This window comes from Lampetra fluviatilis, chromosome 27, assembly GCF_964198595.1.
Source record: "Lampetra fluviatilis chromosome 27, kcLamFluv1.1, whole genome shotgun sequence".
NCBI classification, from domain to species: domain Eukaryota; kingdom Metazoa; phylum Chordata; class Hyperoartia; order Petromyzontiformes; family Petromyzontidae; genus Lampetra; species Lampetra fluviatilis.
Genome location: NC_136301.1, coordinates 9,402,264 through 9,423,139, shown reverse-complemented (window position 1 = coordinate 9,423,139; position 20,876 = coordinate 9,402,264). Strand labels below are relative to the sequence as shown.

General features: G+C 51.1%; 1 protein-coding gene across 1 annotated transcript; it reads right to left on the bottom strand.

The window, feature by feature from the left end:
- Positions 1 to 3,277: 3,277 nt before the first annotated feature.
- LOC144942555 (ras association domain-containing protein 2-like) lies at positions 3,278 to 18,549 on the bottom strand. The gene is given in 11 exon segments (XM_078869417.1): positions 3,278 to 3,594; positions 5,222 to 5,319; positions 5,663 to 5,784; positions 8,077 to 8,128; positions 8,524 to 8,625; positions 11,461 to 11,535; positions 11,537 to 11,685; positions 11,828 to 11,883; positions 13,233 to 13,381; positions 17,098 to 17,176; positions 18,440 to 18,549. Coding segments are annotated over 11 exon segments (1,062 nt in total). The 3' UTR covers positions 3,278 to 3,524.
- Between the last annotated feature and the right edge of the window lie 2,327 nt (positions 18,550 to 20,876).

Below are 20,876 nucleotides of genomic sequence, written 5' to 3'. Positions count from 1 at the left end.
CCTGTAGCTATGCCTGTACCTATGCCTGTTGCTATGCCTGTACCTATGCCTGTAGCTATGCCTGTAGCTATGCCTGTACCTATGCCTGTAGCTATGTCTGTAGCTATGCCTGTAGCTATGCCTGTACCTATGCCTGTAGCTATGCCTGTACCTATGCCTGTACCCTTTAAATCGCTCACAGCTGACATGGGTGATTGTGCGATTATCGTGATTCCGTCTGTCGACCACGGAAAGCCTCACCGAGTCTCAGGACTGTTCTACAGGAGGGTCCTGCCATGGTGGTGGGGCGGGGGGGTGTGCTTGTTCCCGTGTGTGATCTAAACTGACTACATTTTGGGTGTATTATTTCAATTTCGATTTAAAGCTTTCGTGACCGCAGTGATTCATCTTCCTGGTTCTTTCGGTAAAGTCACGTAGAAGGGAAATAAAAGAATAATAATAAAATAATAAACATAAAACATTATTTTTTTATTTCCCTTCTACGTGACTTTACCGAAAGAACCAAGAAGTAGTATTTCAAATTAGGCAAATTTGGACGGACCGTGACGCAGGCACACAATGGCCTGGCTCTTGTGAGCGACGTCACGGGGTCTTTAACGTCCACTGGTGAATGATGCAGACGGATGGATGATGATGATGATGGGCCACGGTCAACACTAATGACGACGGAGCGGCAGCCAAGGCGCGGAACGCGTCCGAGTGGGTAGCGGCCGCCGAAGGAGATGGAGCCATGAAATGAGCTGCTGTGCCAGAGCAAGTGTTGGGTGAATTGTTACATCGCTGGATCGTGAGAGATGACAGCTTGGGGGGTGGGGGGGGGGGCTTCATCCAGCAGTGGACTGCCCATGGCTCAGCAGTAAAGCAATGAAGGGGGTCACCGGAGAGGGTTTGATTCGGCTCATCATCATCATCGTTCCCTCTGGCGTCGATAAAAGGAGTACCACTTTGCGTGTGCGGGGCAGATCGACAACGGTTGTCTTTCAGAGAGACTGGCACCTCCCGGCCATAGGAACGTGGAATTCCCAGCACTGTCTCTGCGGGGCTGAGCACGAGGTGCGCATCTCAATGCGAAGTCGGGAGTGAGGAGTCGTAGATAGGCGGCTCACGTGATCCACGCGGTGGTCGGTGGTTGTCGTGTCGATTGCAACAACCAGCCCCGCCACGTGACCGCACCGTCAGTGGCGCGACACCAACGCCACAAAACAAGGCGAGTTCATCTCCACGCCGCCAGCCTCTTCCCCAAACGCGGCCGATGCACAGAGGTCGCTGCGATGACCGTGATCGACTTCGCGGTGATTGATGGTGTCGCTCGCTCGCCCGGACGATTCCGCTCGTCTCACGGCTCCGTGTGCAGGAGGGTCGTGCCGCGTTTGTCGCAGCAGCAGCAGCAGGGGGCGATGCTGCTGCTGCTGCCGCTGCTGCTGTTGCTGCTGCTGATGCTGTTGCTGCTGTTGCTGCTGCTGTGTGCTGCTGCTGCTGCTGCCGCTGCTGTTGCTGCTGCTGTTGCTGCTGCAGATGCTGCTGCTGCTGCCGCTGCTGCTGCTGCTACTGCTGCTGATGCTGCTGCCGCTGCTGTTGCTGCTGCGATTCCAGTTGACAGATTTGCGGGTGATTTTTCAACATTGGGGACGTGGCGTTATTTATAAATGTGTCGTAACCCTCCACCACCCGACACGGACAATCAGCACAAAATAAGTGTCACGTTGACAAGTGGAAAATATCTTCTTGGTTCTTTCGGTAAAGTCACGTAGAAGGGAAGTAATAAAATAATAAAATTAAAACATAATAAAATAATTCTCACGACGTTACAACGCAAGCAGCCGTCCTCAGGTGAAGACCAGGTCTGTCGGGGAGACAGCGTCTGAATGAAACACCACCACGCTTGGAGCGTATATTTAAGCTGGGTTGGAAGGGGGGAAGGGCGCCTTGACAGAATAATTTGCATATCAAGAGGAACTTTACCGAAAGAACCAAGAAGATGAATCCCTGTAGTCACAAAAGCTTTAAATCGAAATTTAGCCGACCGGTGTGCTGAAGCGTGAAACCACAACATTTATAATTTTTGAGTTGAACGACGTTTCGCTGGTAATTGCATCCAGCATCATCGGGAAATTCGCCAGAATGTTGAGGCTCTGCTCTTGCTCCCTGTCTTAAATAGAGCAGCAGCAGCAGCAGGGTGACGTCATCATTAACTCATCAGGTGCAACGATTTGAGACGGAGGGGGTATTGTAATTATATACTAGATTGCTGATTGGCTGTGTCGGGTGGTGGAGGGTTAAGACACATTTATAAATAACGCGATCTAACCCAAAAACGTTGATTATGAATAATATTGGTCACGAAAGCCTACGTGTGAAACTGATTGAGGATGTGGTTTGGCCGATACCAGTTCCACTGTGTGTGGGGGTTTAGCTGTGGGAGGAGGGCACCTACTCAGAACAGGGAGAGAGAGAGAGAGCTTACAAACTCCACTCACTCTTACACCGCTTCTCATACTCGCCAGCGACAAGAACGGCATCATCCCACGGCGTGTGTAACAGGATCGGTGCACTTTGAGGCTACGCGAAGTGGGCGATGCTCGCTGCTGTCAGGTCACGGGACAGACCCATATGTCATGGGGTTGATTGAGATCAAGGGCAGATGCACCACCTGTGCCCCCCACTGTGCCAACTCGCTGCGTTTAAGCCGCTGGCGCTCGGCTCGTCGTTGTGAGCGTCGCTTCTCTGCCCTCTGCCGTTGCTGGAGGGCGACTGCCTCCATCACGAGCCTCCTCCACGGTGACGAATCTTGACACCGCTGGTTACCGGTCTTCGGTAAGTCCACTCGGCTCCACATCCTCCTGTACCGCATCGTTCCATCTCTTCTCGAGTCCGTGCAATGCCGGTTTAGGCCCCTCTATGCGGCCAAACAGAAACTGCTTGCACATGCGGCCGCTGGGCATGCAGGCCACGTGACCCGGCCACCGCAGCCAGCCTCGCCTGCTGGAGGAGTTCACAGATGATGGGACTGTGTCCAGTGACAGACTGGAACTCACAGTCGGCGCATACTGCCGTGCAATCTCATTGGACCCATCAGGTTCGGTCCACAAAAAAACAAATATGGGCCGTAATGCCAACCGAGGGCATAAATAAGCAAGCAAGCGGACACAATCGAAGTAATAAAATATTTTAAGAAAAAACAATATACGCATGTGTGTTTTTACTCTCATAAAATGTGGCCATTTCGCCAAACACAGACCGGCCCACCGGCCCTCTGAACGGACCGGCACACCGGGGACTGCCCAATGGCCTGTGTCCACTCACACCAGGGACCCAGGAGGTCAACCCTCATCAACCTTGACCTCTGAGAGGGTGGTCAATTCCCAGGGGATCAATATGTCCCTGGGGTGGTGATTCGTGACTCGTAAGCATCGCCTCAGAGTGAGAAGAGGCATACTGGTTGTGGTGTGCCGGGTGCGGGATTAGTTTCTGGAGCTCGGCCCTGGGCAGCTCCGGTTGAAGCCCAGAGGGACCGCAGTGAAGCCTCACACAGACGTCTCCATGCGTCTGATGGAGCTCATCTTCCTCCGGATAGAGGAGCGGAACCCGCGGTACCTGACGAGAGCACAGCGATAATCACACTCACCTACACACTCACCTGTACACTCACCTACACACTCACCTGTACACTCACCTACACACTCACCTGTACACTCACCTACACACATACACACTCACCTCCACACCAATACACTCACCTACACACTCACCTACACACTCACCTACATACACACTCACCTACACACCAACACACTCACCTGCACACTCACCAATACACTCACCTGCACACTCACCTGTACACTCACCTACACACTCACCTACACACTCACCTACACACATACACACTCACCTACACACTCACCTACACACTCACCAATACACTCACCTACACACTCACCTACACACTCATCTACATACACACATACACACTCACCTACACACTCACCTACACACATACACACTCACCTACACACTCACCTACAAACACACTCACCTACACACCAATACACTCACCTACACACTCACCTACACACTCACCTACACACTCACCTACACACTCACCTACATACACACATACACACTCACCTACACACTCACCTACACACATACACACTCACCTACACACTCACCTACAAACACACTCACCTACACACCAATACACTCACCTACACACTCACCAATACACTCACCTGCACACTCACCTGTACACTCACCTACACACTCACCTGTACATACTCACCTACACACTCACCTACACACTCACCTACACACTCACCTGCACACTCACCTGTACACTCACCTACACACTCACCTACACACTCACCTACACACTCACCTGCACACTCACCTACACACTCACCTACATACACACTCACCTACACTCCAATACACTCACCTACACACTCACCTACACACCAATACACTCACCTACACACTCACCTACACACTCACCTGCACACTCACCTACACACTCACCTACACACCAATACACTCACCTACACACTCACCTACACACTCACCTGCATACTCACCTACACACTCACCTACACACTCACCTGCACACTCACCTACATACACACTCACCTACACACCAACACACTCACCTACACACTCACCTGCATACTCACCTACACACTCACCTACACACTCACCTGCACACTTACCTACATACACACTCACCTACACACCAACACACTCACCTACACACTCACCTATACACTCACCTACATGCTCACCTCCACACCAATACACTCACCTACACACTCACCAATACCTACACACGCAACTACACACTCACCAATACCCTCACCTACACACTCACCTGCACACTCACCTGTACACTCACCTACACACTCACCTACACACTCATCTACACACTCACCTACACACTCACCTGTACACTCACCTGTACACTCACCTACACACTCACCAATACACTCACATACACACTCACCTACTCACTCACCTACTCACTCACCTACACACTCACCCACACACTAACCCGTACACTCACCTACACACTCACCTACATGCTCACCTCCACACCAATACACTCACCTACACACTCACCAATACCTACACACGCCACTACACACTCACCCAAACACAAAGGTCCCCCGTATAGCCTCAACAGACTATTGGGGAAAGTGCACACCCCGCGTGCTCACTCCCAACTCCTCACCGTTGCCTGACCCGCTCCACCGCCTCCTCCTCCTCCTTCTCCAGCCGCTGAACCAGCACGAGGAGCAGAGGCAAGTCCAGGCCCAGGAACTGGGCCTCCTACAGGGCGCCGCACCGCACCGTACACCACGGTCACCACACCGCACCAGAGTCACGACACCAGTCACCGCACCAGAGTCACCACACCAGTCACCGCACCAGAGTCACCGCACCGCACCAGAGTCACCGCATCACACCAGGGGCACCACGCCGCCGTAGCGCCGCACCCCCCGGGGAGACTGCAGCGTTCACCTGGCGAGTGACGTCACGGCGGGTGACCGCTCACCTGGTGCGTGACGTCACGGTGGGTGACCGCTCACCTGGTGGGTGACGTCACGGTGAGTGACGTCACGGTGGGTGACGGCTCACCTGGTGCGTGACGTCACGGTGGGTGACGGCTCACCTGGTGCGTGACGTCACGGTGGGTGACGGCCTCCACGATGAGGATGCGCGCCACGCGCTCGTCCGGCCCCTGCAGCAGCCGCACCAGGAGGGGGCGCTCCGAGGGAGACAAGCGCCGGCGCTCTGCAGTACGCAGGCAGTACGCATACAGTACACAGGCAGTACACACACACAGTACACACACACAGTACACACACACAGTACACACACAGTACACACACAGTACACACACACAGTACACACAGTACACACACAGTACACACAGTACACACACACAGTACACAGGCAGTACACACACACAGTACACACACAGTACACACAGTACACACACAGTACACACACAGTACACACACACAGTACACACAGTACACACACAGTACACACAGTACACACACACAGTACACAGGCAGTACACACACACAGTACACACACAGTACACAGGCAGTACACACACAGTACACAGGCAGTACACACACAGTACACACAGTACACAGGCAGTACACACACAGTACACAGGCAGTATACACACAGTATACAGGCAGTACACAGGCAGTACACACACAGTACACAGACAGTACACAGGCAGTACACACAGTACACAGACAGTACACACACAGTACACACAGTATACACAGTATACACACAGTACACAGGTAGTACACACAGTATACACGCAGTATACACACACAGTACACACAGAGTACACACACAGTACACAGGCAGTACACACACAGTACACACACACACAGTACACAGTACACACACAGTACACACAGAGTACACACACACAGTAACACAGTACGCACAGTACACACAGAGTACACACACAGTACACAGGCAGTACACACACACACACAGTACACACACAGTACACACACAGTACACACACACAGTACACACAGTACACACACAGTGTGTACAGTATACACAGGCAGTACATACACAGTACACACACAGTACACGCACAGTACAAACACACAGTACACTCAGAGTACACACAGTATACACAGTATACACAGGCAGTACACACACAGTACACAGGCAGTACACACACACAGTACACACAGTACACACAGTACACACACACACAGCACACACAGTACACACAGTACACTCACAGCACACACACAGCACACACACAGTACACACACAGTACACACAGTACACACACAGTATACATGCACGACACAGTACACAGGCAGTACACAGACACAGTACACATATAATACACACCGTACACACGCAGTACACAGGCAGTACACATGTAGCAGTAAGTACACACAGTACGCAGTGTTGCGTTGTGCAGTTGTCGCTGTTGTGGTTATTGCTGTGGTTGTTATTGATGTCATTGTTTTTGTTGTTGTGGTTGCTGTGGTTGTTGTGGTTGTTGTGGTGGTGGTAATTTGTGTGAATAGTGTGTTTGGTGCGTATGTTGTGGTTGTGTTTGTTGTGTATGTAATTGTGCTCATGTTATGTTGTTGTGTATATTGTTGTTGTGGTGGCTGTGGTGGTTGTGGTGGTTATGGTGGTTGTGGTAGTGATGGTTGTGGTGGTTGTGGATGTTGTAGTGGTGGAGGTTGTGGTGGTTGTTGTGGTGGGGGTTATAGTTGTTTGTAGTGATTGTGGTGGTTGTTGTGGTGGGGGTTATGGTTGTGGTGGTTGTTGTGGTAGTTATTGTGGTGGTGGTTGTTGTGGTGGGGGTTGTGGTTGTAGTTGTTGTGGTGGTTGTTGTGGTGGTGGTTGTGGTTGTTGTGGTTGTTGTGGTGGGGGTTGTGGTTGTGGTGGTTGTTGTGGTGGGGGTTATGGTTGTGGTTGTGGTGGTTGTTGTGGTGGGGGTTGTGGTTGTGGTGGTTATTGTGGTGGGGGTTGTGGTTGTGGTGGTTGTTGTGGTGGTGGTTGTGGTTGTTGTGGTGGTGGTTGTGGTTGTTGTGGTGGTTGTTGTGGTGGGGGTTGTGGTTGTGGTGGTGGTTGTGGTGGTTGTGGATGTTACAGTTGTGGTGGTAGTTGTGATGGTTGTGGTGGTTGTGGTTGTTGTGGTGGGGGTTGTGGTTGTGGTGGTGGTTGTGGTGGTTGTGGATGTTACAGTTGTGGTGGTTGTTGTGGTGGTTGTTGTGGTTGTGGTTGTTGTGGTGGGGGTTGTGGTGGTTGTTGTGGTGGTTGTGGTGGTTGTTGTGGTTGTTGTGGTGGGGGTTGTGGTGGTTGTTGTGGTGGTTGTGGTGGTTGTGGTGGTTGTTGTGGTTGTTATGGTGGTGGTTGTGGTGGTTGTTGTGGTGGTGGTGGTTGTTGTGGTGGGGATTGTGGTGGTTGTTGTGGTGGTTGTGGTTGTGGTTGTGGTTGTTGTGGTGGGGGTTGTGGTGGTTGTTGTGGTGGTTGTGGTGGTTGTTGTGGTGGTGGTTGTGGTTGTGAGTCCCGCACCTCCTGTGCTGTGCTGCAGAATGAAGCAGAAGTCGTGTGCGGCGTTCTCAATCTGAGACGCAACCACAACAACCACAACAACCACAACCACACAGTGAGACACAGTGGTGGTGGTGATGGTGATGATGGTGGTGGTGATGGTTGTGGTGATGATGGTGGTGGTGACGATGATAACAGTGGTGATGGTGGTGGTGATGGTGGTGATGGCGGTGGTGATGGTGGTGATGGCGGTGGTGACGGTGGTGATGGCGGTGATGGGTGATGATGGTGGTGACAGTGGTGATAGTGGTGGTGTGATGGCGGTGATGGTGGTGACGGTGGTGATGGTGGTGACGGTGGTGATGGTAGTGTGATGGTGGTGAAGGTGGTGACGGTGGTGATGGTGGTGACGGTGGTAATAGTGGTGACGGTGGTGCTGGTGGTGATGGTCACGTGGTGCCAACTCACTCGGAATTTCTGCAGCAGCAGCAGCATCACGTGGTCGCTCGTGAGGTGGCCGCTGATCACCACGTTGGTGACGCAGCCAAACTCGGGCGTGAACACCGCCGTCTGCACACGGACACAGGCAAAGCTCCCCCATGTAGCCTTCACCACACTCGAGGGGGAAGTGCTGCCAGCCAGCGGCAGCTCCAACGAAGGTCGGCACCGCACGCGACGGGGTGAATGGACAGTGCTCTACCATCAACATCATCAGCATCATCAGCATCATCAACATCATCACCATCATCAGCATCATCACCATCATCACCATCAACATCATCAGCATCATCATCAACATCATCAGCATCATCAACATCAGCATCATCACCATCAGCATCATCAGCATCATCAGCATCATCACCACCATCACCATCAACATCATCACCATCATCACCATCATCACCATCAACATCACCAACATCACCATCAACATCATCATCAACATCATCAACACCATCATCACCACCACCACCATCAGCATCATCACCATCAACATCATCAGCATCATCAGCATCATCATCATCAACATCATCACCATCAACACCATCATCACCACCACCACCACCACCATCAGCATCATCACCATCAACATCATCAACATCATCAGCATCATCAGCATCATCATCACCATCATCACCATCAACATCATCAACATCAATACCATCACCACCATCAACATCATCAGCATCATCACCATCATCACCATCATCAATATCATCATCATCAACATCATCAACATCATCAGCATCACCACCACCATCATCACCACCATCAGCATCAACATCATCACCACCATCAACATCATCAGCATCATCAGCATCATCATCAACATCATCAGCATCATCAACATCATCAGCATCATCACCATCAGCATCATCAGCATCATCAGCATCATCACCACCATCACCATCAACATCATCACCATCATCACCATCATCACCATCAACATCACCAACATCACCATCAACATCATCATCAACATCATCAACACCATCATCACCACCACCACCATCAGCATCATCACCATCAACATCATCAGCATCATCATCATCAACATCATCACCATCAACACCATCATCACCACCACCACCACCACCATCAGCATCATCACCATCAACATCATCAACATCATCAGCATCATCAGCATCATCATCACCATCATCACCATCAACATCATCAACATCAATACCATCACCACCATCAACATCATCAGCATCATCAGCATCATCACCATCATCACCATCATCAATATCATCATCATCAACATCATCAACATCATCAGCATCACCACCACCATCATCACCACCATCAGCATCAACATCATCACCACCATCAACATCACCACCATCACCACCACCATCAACATCATGACCATCACCACCATCATCACCACCACCATCATCAACATCACCAACAAAGATCCCCCGTATAGCCTGTAAAAAACTGTAGGGGCAAGTGCTGTTTGCGAGCACCTATGAAGGCCTGCACTGTGGCACACGAGGGGGTTAGTGGCAAACACCACGCAGGACCGCCTTTGTCTCCCCTGTGGCGATGTTTACACACCGCACCAGATACTCATTTGAGGCTGAGTCGACCTAGGGGTGGCCCAGAACCGATTCAGATAATCGTCACTGGTGTTGGGCATAAACGCCTTAACCGTAGCACCTCCAATTAGCGCGGTCGGCTACGTACGGTGCAAAAGAAATTCAACAATATTTATTCCATATTTATTCGACTATTTATTGTTTAGGAATGTTTTTGTACGTTTTTTTACGTGTTTAGTTCATTCATTTTATGTTGAGTTTATTTGGCGTGCGGCACTGTACTGTGACGGGTCTATTTTTGGTGGCCGTGTACCTAACCCCATTATTAGTTAGTAACAAGGCTCAGGTATTGAATATCGCGGTTTTGGCTTTCACGACACTTTCCAAGAAGGTAACCATCACAATCAACATCACAATCAACATCACCATCATCATCAACATCACCATCATCATCACCATCAACATCACCATCGACATCAACATCATCATCAACATCACCATCAACATCACCATCAACATCATCATCAACATCACCATCAACATCACCATCAACATCATCATCAACATCACCATCAACATCATCATCAACATCACCATCAACATCACCATCAACATCATCATCAACATCACCATCAACATCACCATCAACATCACCGTCAACATCACCGTCAACATCACCATCAAAAATCACCATCAACATCACCGTCAACATCACCATCAACATCACCGTCAACATCACCATCAAGATCATCATCACCATCAACATCACCATCAACATCACCATCAACATCACCATCACCATAAACATCACCATAAACATCACCATCAACATCACCATCACCATAAACATCACCATAAACATCACCATCAACATCACCATCAACATCACCATCAACATCACCATCACCATAAACATCACCATAAACATCACCATAAACATCATCATCAACATCAACATCATCAAGGGCTGGGGGTGGAACGACGTAACCATGGCGGGGGGGTACAGGGGGGCTGTGTGACGAGGTGGGGGGGGGCACAGGGGGGGCTGTGTGACGAGGTGGGGGGGGGGCACAGGGGGGGGGGGCTGTGTGACGAGGTGGGGGGGGCACAGGGGGGGCTGTGTGACGAGGTGGGGGGGGGCACAGGGGGGGGGCTGTGTGACGAGGTGGGGGGGGGGCACAGGGGGGGGGGCTGTGTGACGAGGTGGGGGGGGGCACAGGGGGGGGGGGCTGTGTGACGAGGTGGGGGGGGGGCACAGGGGGGGGGGCTGTGTGACGAGGTGGGGGGGGGCACAGGTGGGTTCTGTGTGACGAGGTGGGAGAGTGGGGGGGGGAGAGTGGGGGGGGGAGCTGCCCCCCACCTGGTGGTCGTAGAAGTGCCCGTTGATGGACACTCTGTGCTCCTCCACCCCCGGTGACCCTGGGGGGCCCCCCCCCCCTCCTCCTCCGGCCCCCCTTCTGTCTGCGCAGGACCCCCGCGGCGTCGCTGCGGGTGCGTAGCAGGGACCCGACATCCGCGTCAGGCCCTGGGTCAGGCACCCTGGGGGGCCCTGGGGGGGGCAAAGCTGCTGCTGCTGCTGCCACCTCTGAGTTGGGGGGGGGGGCAGTTACGTGGAGTCAGCGCAGTGGTGAGTGAGTGTGGTGAGTGAGTGGTGAGTGAGTGGTGAGTGAGTGGTGAGTGTAGTGAGTGTGGTAAAAGTGAGGAGAGTGCGGTGGCGAGTGTGGTACCTGGAGTTTCTCCCACCGTGTTGAGATCTGAGAACCCATCCCAGCGAACCATGCCTCTGTCAACCACAACAACAACCGCATCAATACAATTATATTTTTTAAAAACTTTTTTAAAAACACGCTTTAATGGAATGTACCGTACTAGTAATGGAAGAACTCCACGACTCCAGGAAGTGGCCCCGAAGCTTGCCACAATGTAAGGGGGCCGTGGTGATTTACAGCCAACGTCAGTTGGCCGTGGGCAATTAGACCCAAGGAGAAACATAACATGCAAAAAAATACGTTTAAAGATATATATTTTATTTGTAATGATAGAATATAGTATTGTCGTCAGTATGACATAAGTATACCAAGTTTGCAGGCGACACCACATTGGGAAGTGGGTTAAAATTGAGTTACAAGATTTGAGGATACTACAGAGTGAGTTAATAAAAAGCGTGTAAAAACCACAACCACAACCACTACAACATCAACAACCACAACCACTACCACAGCCACTACTACATCAACAACCACTAACAAGTTACTACCACCGCCACAACCACAACCACTAACACAACCACCACAACATCAACAACCACAACCACTAACACAGCCACAACCACAACCACAGCCACTAACACAACCACTACCACAACTACTGCCACAGCCACTAACACAACCACCACAACCACCACAACATGAACAACCACTACCACAGCCACTAACACAACCACTAACACAACCACTACAACATCAACAACCACAACCACTACCACAGCCACTACAACATCAACAACCACAGCCACAACCACAGGCACTAACACAGCCACTAACACAACCACTACTACAGCCACTAACACAACCACTACAACATCAACTAACACAACCACTACTACAGCCACTAACACAACCACTACAACATCAACTAACACAACCACTAACACAGCCACTAACACAACCACTACAACATCAACTAACACAACCACCAACACAGCCACTACTACAGCCACAACCACAACCACAGCCACTAATACAGCCACTACTACAGCCACAACCACAACCACTACCACAGCCACTAACACAGCCACTACTACAGCCACTACCACAACCACTACCACAACCACTACAACATCAACAAACACAGCTATTAACAAAGTCACTACTACAACCACTACCACAGTCACTACTACAACCACAACGACTACAACATCAACAAAGACAGCTATTAACAAAGTCACTACCACAGTCACTACCACTACCACAGCCACTACTACAGCCACAACCACAACCACTACCACAGCCACGGCCACCACTGCCCGGCTTCCACAACCGTCACAGCGCGACGTCACCGCCGCTGGCCGCGTCACGACGTCGCTTTGTGACGTCACGGTGCTGTGGGTTCCGGGCTGCGTTGTGACGTCACCTGCCGCCCTTGCTCATCCCAGAATTCGCGGCAGGAGGAAGTGAGAGCCACGTGGGCGAGCGCAGGTCGTCGCTCAGCTGCAGCCTGATTGGTCGCGTGAGTGCCCACGTGACTGCCAGGGCGCCCTGCACAAGCACGTGATCCCCATCCTGGGGGGAGGGTGGATGGGTGGATGTGTAGCACGTGAGTGTGTGTATGTGAGTGTGTGTGTATGTGTGTATGTGTATGTGTGTATGTGAGTGTATGTGAGTGTGTGTATGTGAGTGTGTGTGTATGTGTGTATGTGTATGTGTGTATGTGAGTGTGTGAGTGTATGTGAGTGTGTGTGAGTATGTGTATGTGAGTGTGTGAGTGTATGTGAGTGTGTGTATGTGAGTGTGTGTGTATGTGTGTATGTGTATGTGTGTATGTGAGTGTATGTGAGTGTGTGTATGTGAGTGTGTGTGTATGTGTGTATGTGTATGTGTGTATGTGAGTGTGTGAGTGTATGTGAGTGTGTGTGAGTATGTGTATGTGAGTGTGTGAGTGTATGTGAGTGTGTGTATGTGAGTGTGTGTGTATGTGTATGTGAGTGTGTGTGTATGTGTATGTGTGTATGTGAGTGTGTGAGTGTGTGTGAGTGTGTGTGAGTATGTGTATGTGAGTGTGTGAGTGTATGTGAGTGTGTGTATGGGAGTGTGTGTGTATGTGAGTGTGTATGTGTATGTGTGTATGTGAGTGTGTGAGTGTGTGTGAGTGTGTGTGAGTATGTGAGTGTGTGTGCACAGATGCCATATTTTCTGTCCGTCTGCTACATCAGAGGTGTAGGGAATTCCAACAAGACCTACATCTCTGCTTTATTGACCTGGTCAAGGCCTATGATACCATCAGAAGGCCTGGGCTCTGGGTTGTTCTTCGTGCTTTCGGAGTCCCTGACCCTCTGGTCACGATCGTTAAGGACCTTCATGATGGTGAGCGGGCCCGGGTAAAACTACGTGGCCGGGAGTCGGAGCCTTTCCCTGTACACCTTGGGGTGCGACAGGGATGTCCTCTGGCTCCCACATTATTTAACATCTATTTCGACTGCGTAGTTCGTGAAGCCTTCAATAGCTGTACCGGGGGAATTTCCATTTGGTACAGATATAATGGGAGGCTGATCGACGCCCGGGTGCGATCAAGGGATGGCTCCCTATTGGTCAACCACGTTATGTATGCCGATGATTTGGTAATAGCTGCTCATTCAGAAGAGGAGTTGGAGACGCTGCTGCTGAGACTGGAGCGTGCCACTAAGAGGTGGGGCCTTACCATCAGCCCCACCAAAACTAAGCACCTGCCTGGGTATTTTGTACCATCGGTCACTCCACCCCCACAACTCCCAATCGGTGATGGGGAAGTTGTGGAGAGAGTGGAAAGTTTCCCATACCTGGGCAGTGTGCTTATGACCGGCTCCAGTTTATCAGCAGAGGTCTCACTCCGAATCAGTCGAGCGGCAATATCTTTTCATCGGTTGCGTAACGCTGTGTGGTAGCTACCTGATCTGTCGCTCCGCACGAAGCTTCAGGTCTTCTCGGCCACAGTCATTCCCTCCCTTCTCTACGCTTGCGAAACGTGGACCTCCCTAATGGAGCATCTTCGCCGGTTGGAAACATTTAGGCTGGCCTGCCTACAATCCATCCTGGGTTTAACCAGGCTGGATTGTGTGAGGAGCTCACAAATCCTTGAAAAATCTGGGCAAAGTCCCATCGGTAAGCTCCTCCGGCAGGCAAGGCTGCGTTGGCTGGGTTATGTAGCCCGCATGCCCAGCCACCGCATGCCTAAACAGCTTTTGTTCGGCCGGATCGAGGGGGCTAAACAGGCGCGGCACGGGCTAGAGAAGAAATGGAGTGATGTGGTACAGGAGGACGTGGAGCTGAGTGGACTTGCCGATGACTGGTACCAGCGGTGTCAAGATCGGCCTCAGTGGAGGAGGCTCGTGAAGGACGCTACTGGGCAGTTGGAGGCAGTCGCCCTCCAACAACAACGGAGGGCGGAGGAGCGACGCTCACAACAACGAGCGGAGCGCCGGGTGGCTAAAGCACAGCAAGTTGGTACAGTAGGGGGCACAGGTGGTGCATCAGCCAGTCATCTCGGTCATCTCGGTCAGTCGACCCGTGGCACCTGCTGGGTCTGCCCCGTGACCTCCTGTCAGCAGGCGTTCGACACTTCACGTGGCCTCAAGGTGCACTTGGCCTGGCACAAGCGTCGTGGTGACGTCACCGCCACTTAGTGGCGAATGGCGTTGTTGTTGTTGTGAGTGTGTGAGTGTGTGTGTGAGTGAGTATGTGAGTGTGAGTATGTGAGTGTGTGTATGTGAGTGTGTGTGTGAGTGAGTATGTGAGTGTGAGTATGTGAGTGTGAGTATGTGAGTGTGTGTGTGTTAGTGTGTGTGTGAGTGTGTGTGTATGTGAGTGTGAGTATGTGAATGTGTGTATGTGAGTGTGTGTGTGAGTGTGTGTATGCGAGTGTGAGTATGTGAGTGTGTGTACGTGAGTGTGTGTGTGTGAGTGTGTGTATGGGAGTGTGAGTATGTGAGTGTGTGTATGCGAGTGTGTGTATGTGTGTATGTGAGTGTGTGTGTTGGCTGGGTCATGTTGCTCGCATGCCCAAGCAGCTTTTGTTTGGCCGGATAGAGGCGGGGGGTGCAAAACGGGCTAAGCGCAGGCTGGAGAAGCGATGGAGGTCACGCGGTACAGGAGGCTGTGGAGCTGATTGGATTTTCCGATGACCGGTACCAGCGGTATCAAGATTGACCTCTGTGGAGGAGCCTCGTGAAGGACGCTACTGGGCAGTTGGAGGCAGTCATCTTCCAGCAACAACGGAGGGTAGAGGAGTGAAGCTCACAACAACGAGTGGAGCGCTGGGCGGCTAAAAAACAGATTTAGTACGGTCAATTATTTCCATGGCACGTGGGTCTGTGCCGTGACCTCCTGTCAGTGAGCCTTCGACACTTCACGTGGCCTCAAGATGCACCTAGCCTGGCATAAGCGCCGTGGTGACGGCACCGCCACTTAGTGGCGAACGGTTGTTGGAATTGTGTCTACGTGTGTGTCTTTGTGTGTGCGTTTGTGTCTTTGTGTGTCTTTGTGTGTACGTGTGTGTCTTTGTGTGTACGTGTGTGTCTTTGTGTGTGCGTGTGTGTCTTTGTGTGTGCGTGTGTGTCTTTGTGTGTGCGTTTGTGTCTTTGTGTGTGCGTTTGTGTGTCTCTTTTTTACATTGCTTATGGCTATATTTTGGTGATTTCGAAAAGTTTTTTGGTTTGGCTTTGTTTGTTTGTTGTAGTACGGAGTTGGAATGATGGCTTTAATCTAAGTTGTCTTGTGGTTGTTGTTGTTTGACTTGCATCCCACTGGGATTTTTGCACGCAGCGTTGGTGTACGGTGCTTTTTTTCTGGAAGACTTTGCAGTTTTTTCCTGGATTTTTCTGTTTTTGCACATAGTCACTTTACGATGCTTTTTTGTTCATGTTTTTGTTTTTGGTTTGTTGCGGTTGCACCCGATTCAAGAGCCGAATGGCTCACAGGGCTATACCTAATACATGAAACTGAAACTGTGTGTGTGGGGAGCGGGAGTTTTAGTGGTTATCGCTCTGCGCTAAAACCCAGCGACGCGAGTTCGATTCCCACTAACTGGCAACATCAGTGACGATTATCTGAACCGGTCATGGGCTTCCCCTAGGTCGACTTCGCCTCAAATTAGTACCTGGTGCGGTGTGTAAACATCACCGGACATGGTGTTGGCCACCCACCTCCTCGTGCCCTGTGCCGGCCTGAATCGGTGCTCGCTAACAGCACTTTCCACAACAGTTTGTTGAGGCTACAGGGGGGGTCTTTGTGTGGTGTAGGTGTACCACGTGACACGTCAGATGCAGCGCCTTGCGGTCCCCCAAGTAGAGGTTGTAGGTCTCAAGAGATCGCAGAAGCTCCTGCCTAGAGACATCAACATCATCACCATCATCATCACCATCATTAACATCATCATCAACATCATCAACATCAACATCATCATCAACATCATCACCATCACCATCATCATCACCATCATTAACATCATCATCAACATCAACATCATCATCAACATCACCATCAACATAATCAACATCACCATCAACATCACCAAGATCATCATCACCATCAACATCACCACCATCACCACCATCATCATCACCATCAACATCATCATCACCATCACCACCATCATCATCACCATCAACATCATCATCAACATCATCAACATCACCATCAACATCATCAACATCACCATCAACATCACCACCATCACCAAGATCATCAACATCATCATCACCACCATCATCATCACCATCAACATCATCATCAACATCATCATCAACATCACCATCAACATCATCAACATCACCAGCAACATCACTACCATCACCAAGATCATCAACATCATCATCACCACCATCATCATCACCATCAACATCATCATCACCATCAACATCATCATCAACATCAACATCATCAACATCATCAACATCATCAACATCACCACCATCACCAAGATCGTCAACATCAACATCACCACCATCAACATCACCATCAACATTATCATCAACATCATCAACATCACCACCATCATCATCACCATCAACATCATCATCATCATCAACATCACCACCATCATCATCACCATCAACATCATCATCAACATCACCATCAACATCACCACCATCACCAAGATCATCAACATCATCATCACCACCATCATCATCACCATCATCAACATCATCAACATCATCAACATCATCATCACCATCAACATCATCAACATCATCAACATCACCACCATCAACATCACCATCAACATCATCATCACCACCATCATCATCACCATCAACATCATCATCAACATCATCAACATCATCATCACCATCACCACCATCAACATCATCAACATCATCACCATCACCACCATCAACATCACCACCATCAACATCACCACCATCAACATCACCACCATCAACATCACCACCATCACCATCACCACCGTCATCATTAACATCACCACCATGAACATCATCATTGTCACCACCACCGTCAACATCACCTTCATCACCATCAACATCAGCAAAATTAACATCAAAGTCACCACCATCATCGGCAACATCACGACGACAATTACCATCACCACCATCGTGGTGATGCCATCACACCCCCCTCCCTCCTCACCTGCTGATGGTCTGCGTCTCGCTGACCGTCACGAGTCCTGGGGGGCCGTGACGAGCGGGCTGCCCCCCCCCACCTCCTCCTCGTGTCCTCCTGAGCGTCACCTCCTCCATGGCTCTTCAGGGCACTGCCCCCCCCCCCCTACAAAAACAAGACAAAGATCCCCCGTGTAGCCTTAACAGACTTTTGGGGCAAGTGCTGTTAGCGAGCACCTATGAAGGCCGGCACGACACACGAGGGGATGGGTGGCCAGCACCACGTCCGGCCGCCTTTGTCTCCCCACACAGCACTCGATACTCATTTGAGGTTGAGTCGACCTAGGGGAGGCCGAGGACCGGTTCTCGGGAATCGTAGCGCAGCGCTCTCTGCCACACCCCACACACTTACAGGGCCCCCCACAACTGCAGCCCCCCTCCACACACACACAGGAACTCCCACGACCACACACCCCCCCCTCACACACACACAACAACAACAACCGCCATTCGCCACTCAGTGGCGGTGACGTCACCACGACGCTTGTGCCAGGCTATGTGCACGTTAAGGCCATGTGAAGTGTCGAATGCCCGCTGGCAGGAGGTCACGGGGCAGACCCAGGTGACATGAGTCGACTGACTGAGATAACTGGCCGTTGCACCACTTGTACCCCGTACTGTGCCAACTTGCTGTGTTTTATCCACCCAACGTTCTGCTCGTTGTTGTGAGCATCACTCCTCTGCCCTCCGTTGTTACTGGAGGGCGACTGCCTCCACCTGCCTCCACCTGCCCAGTAGCATCCTTCACGAGCCTCCTCCACAGAGGCTGATCTTGACACCGCTGGTACCAGTCATCGGCAAGTCCACTCAGCTCCACGTCCTCCTGTACCACATCACTCTATCTCTTCTCTAGCCCAAGCCTCGGCCGTTTATCCCCCTCGATCCGGCCGAACAAAAGTTGTTTAGGCATGCGGTGGCTGGGCATGCGGGCTGCTACATGACCCAGCCAACGCAGCCTTGCCTGCCAGAGGAACTCACCGATGGGGTTTTGTGCAGATATTTCAATGATTTGTGAGCTCCTCACAGAATCCAGCCTGGTTAAACCCAAGATGGATCATAGGCAGGCCAGCCTAAATGTTTATAACCGGCGAAGATGGTCCATTAGGGGGGTAAACGTTTTGCAAGCGTAGAGAAGGGAGGGTATTACTGTGGCTGAGAAGACCCGAAGCTTCGTGCGGAGCGACAGACCAGGTAACAGCTTCCACGCAGCGTTACGCAGCCAATGGAAAGATAATGCATCTCGACTGATTCGAAGTAAGACCTCTGCTGTCAAACAGGAGCCGGTCATAAGCACACTGCCCAGTTATGAAAAACTCTCCACTTTCTCCACAATTGCCCCATCACCAATTGGGAGTTGTGGGGGTGGAGTGTCCGATGGTACAAAATACCCAGGCAGGTGCTTAGTTTTGGTTGGGCTGATGGTAAGGCCCCACACCTCTTAGTGGAAAGCTCCAGGTTTAGCAGCAGCGCCTCCAACTCCTCCTCTGAGTGAGCAGCAATCACCAGATCATCGGCATACATAACATGGTTGACCAACAGGGAGCCATCACTTAACCGCACCCGGGCATCGATCAGCCTCCCGTTGTATCTGTACCACATGGAAATTCCTCCGGTACAGCCATTGAAGACTTCACAAACTACGTGGTCGAAATAGATGTTAAATAATGTGGAAGCCAGAGGACATCCCTGTCGCACCACAAGGTGTACAGTGAATGGCTCCGACTCCCGGCCACGTTGCTTTACCCGGGCCCGCTCACCATCATAAAGGTCCTTAATGATCGTGAGCAGGGGGTCAGGGACTCCGAAAGCACGAAGAACAACCCAGAGTTCAGGCCTGCTAATGGTATCATAGGCCTTGACCAGGTCAATAAAGCAGATGTAGGTCTTGTTGGAATTCCCTACACCTCTGCTGTAGCAGACGGACAGAAAATATGGCATATGTGCCGGACCACCCTTTCCTAAAACCACATTGGGGCTCCACAAGCCTCTCCTCGGCGTGCCTGGCAAGGCGATGATGAATAATCCTTGCCAGGATTTTTCTCCGCACACTGAGGAGTGAGATGCCCCTGTAGTTGTTACAGTCTGTGCGGTCCCACTTCTTAAAGAGGGGGACCACCAGGGCACCCTTCCAATCCTGCGGAACCCGTCCAGTGGTCGAGACTGTTGTTATGATGTCATATAGGGCAGTCTGTGCATAAACGCCACCCTCCCTCAGCATTTCGCTTGGGAGATCATCTACATGCAAACACATCTACAGGTAAACCCAACTACAGGCAAACCCAACTACAGGCAAACACATCTACAGGCAAACCCAACTGCAGGTAATACATCTACAAGCAAACACAACTGCAGGCAAACACAACTGCAGGTAATACATCTACAGGCAAACACAACTACAGGCAAAC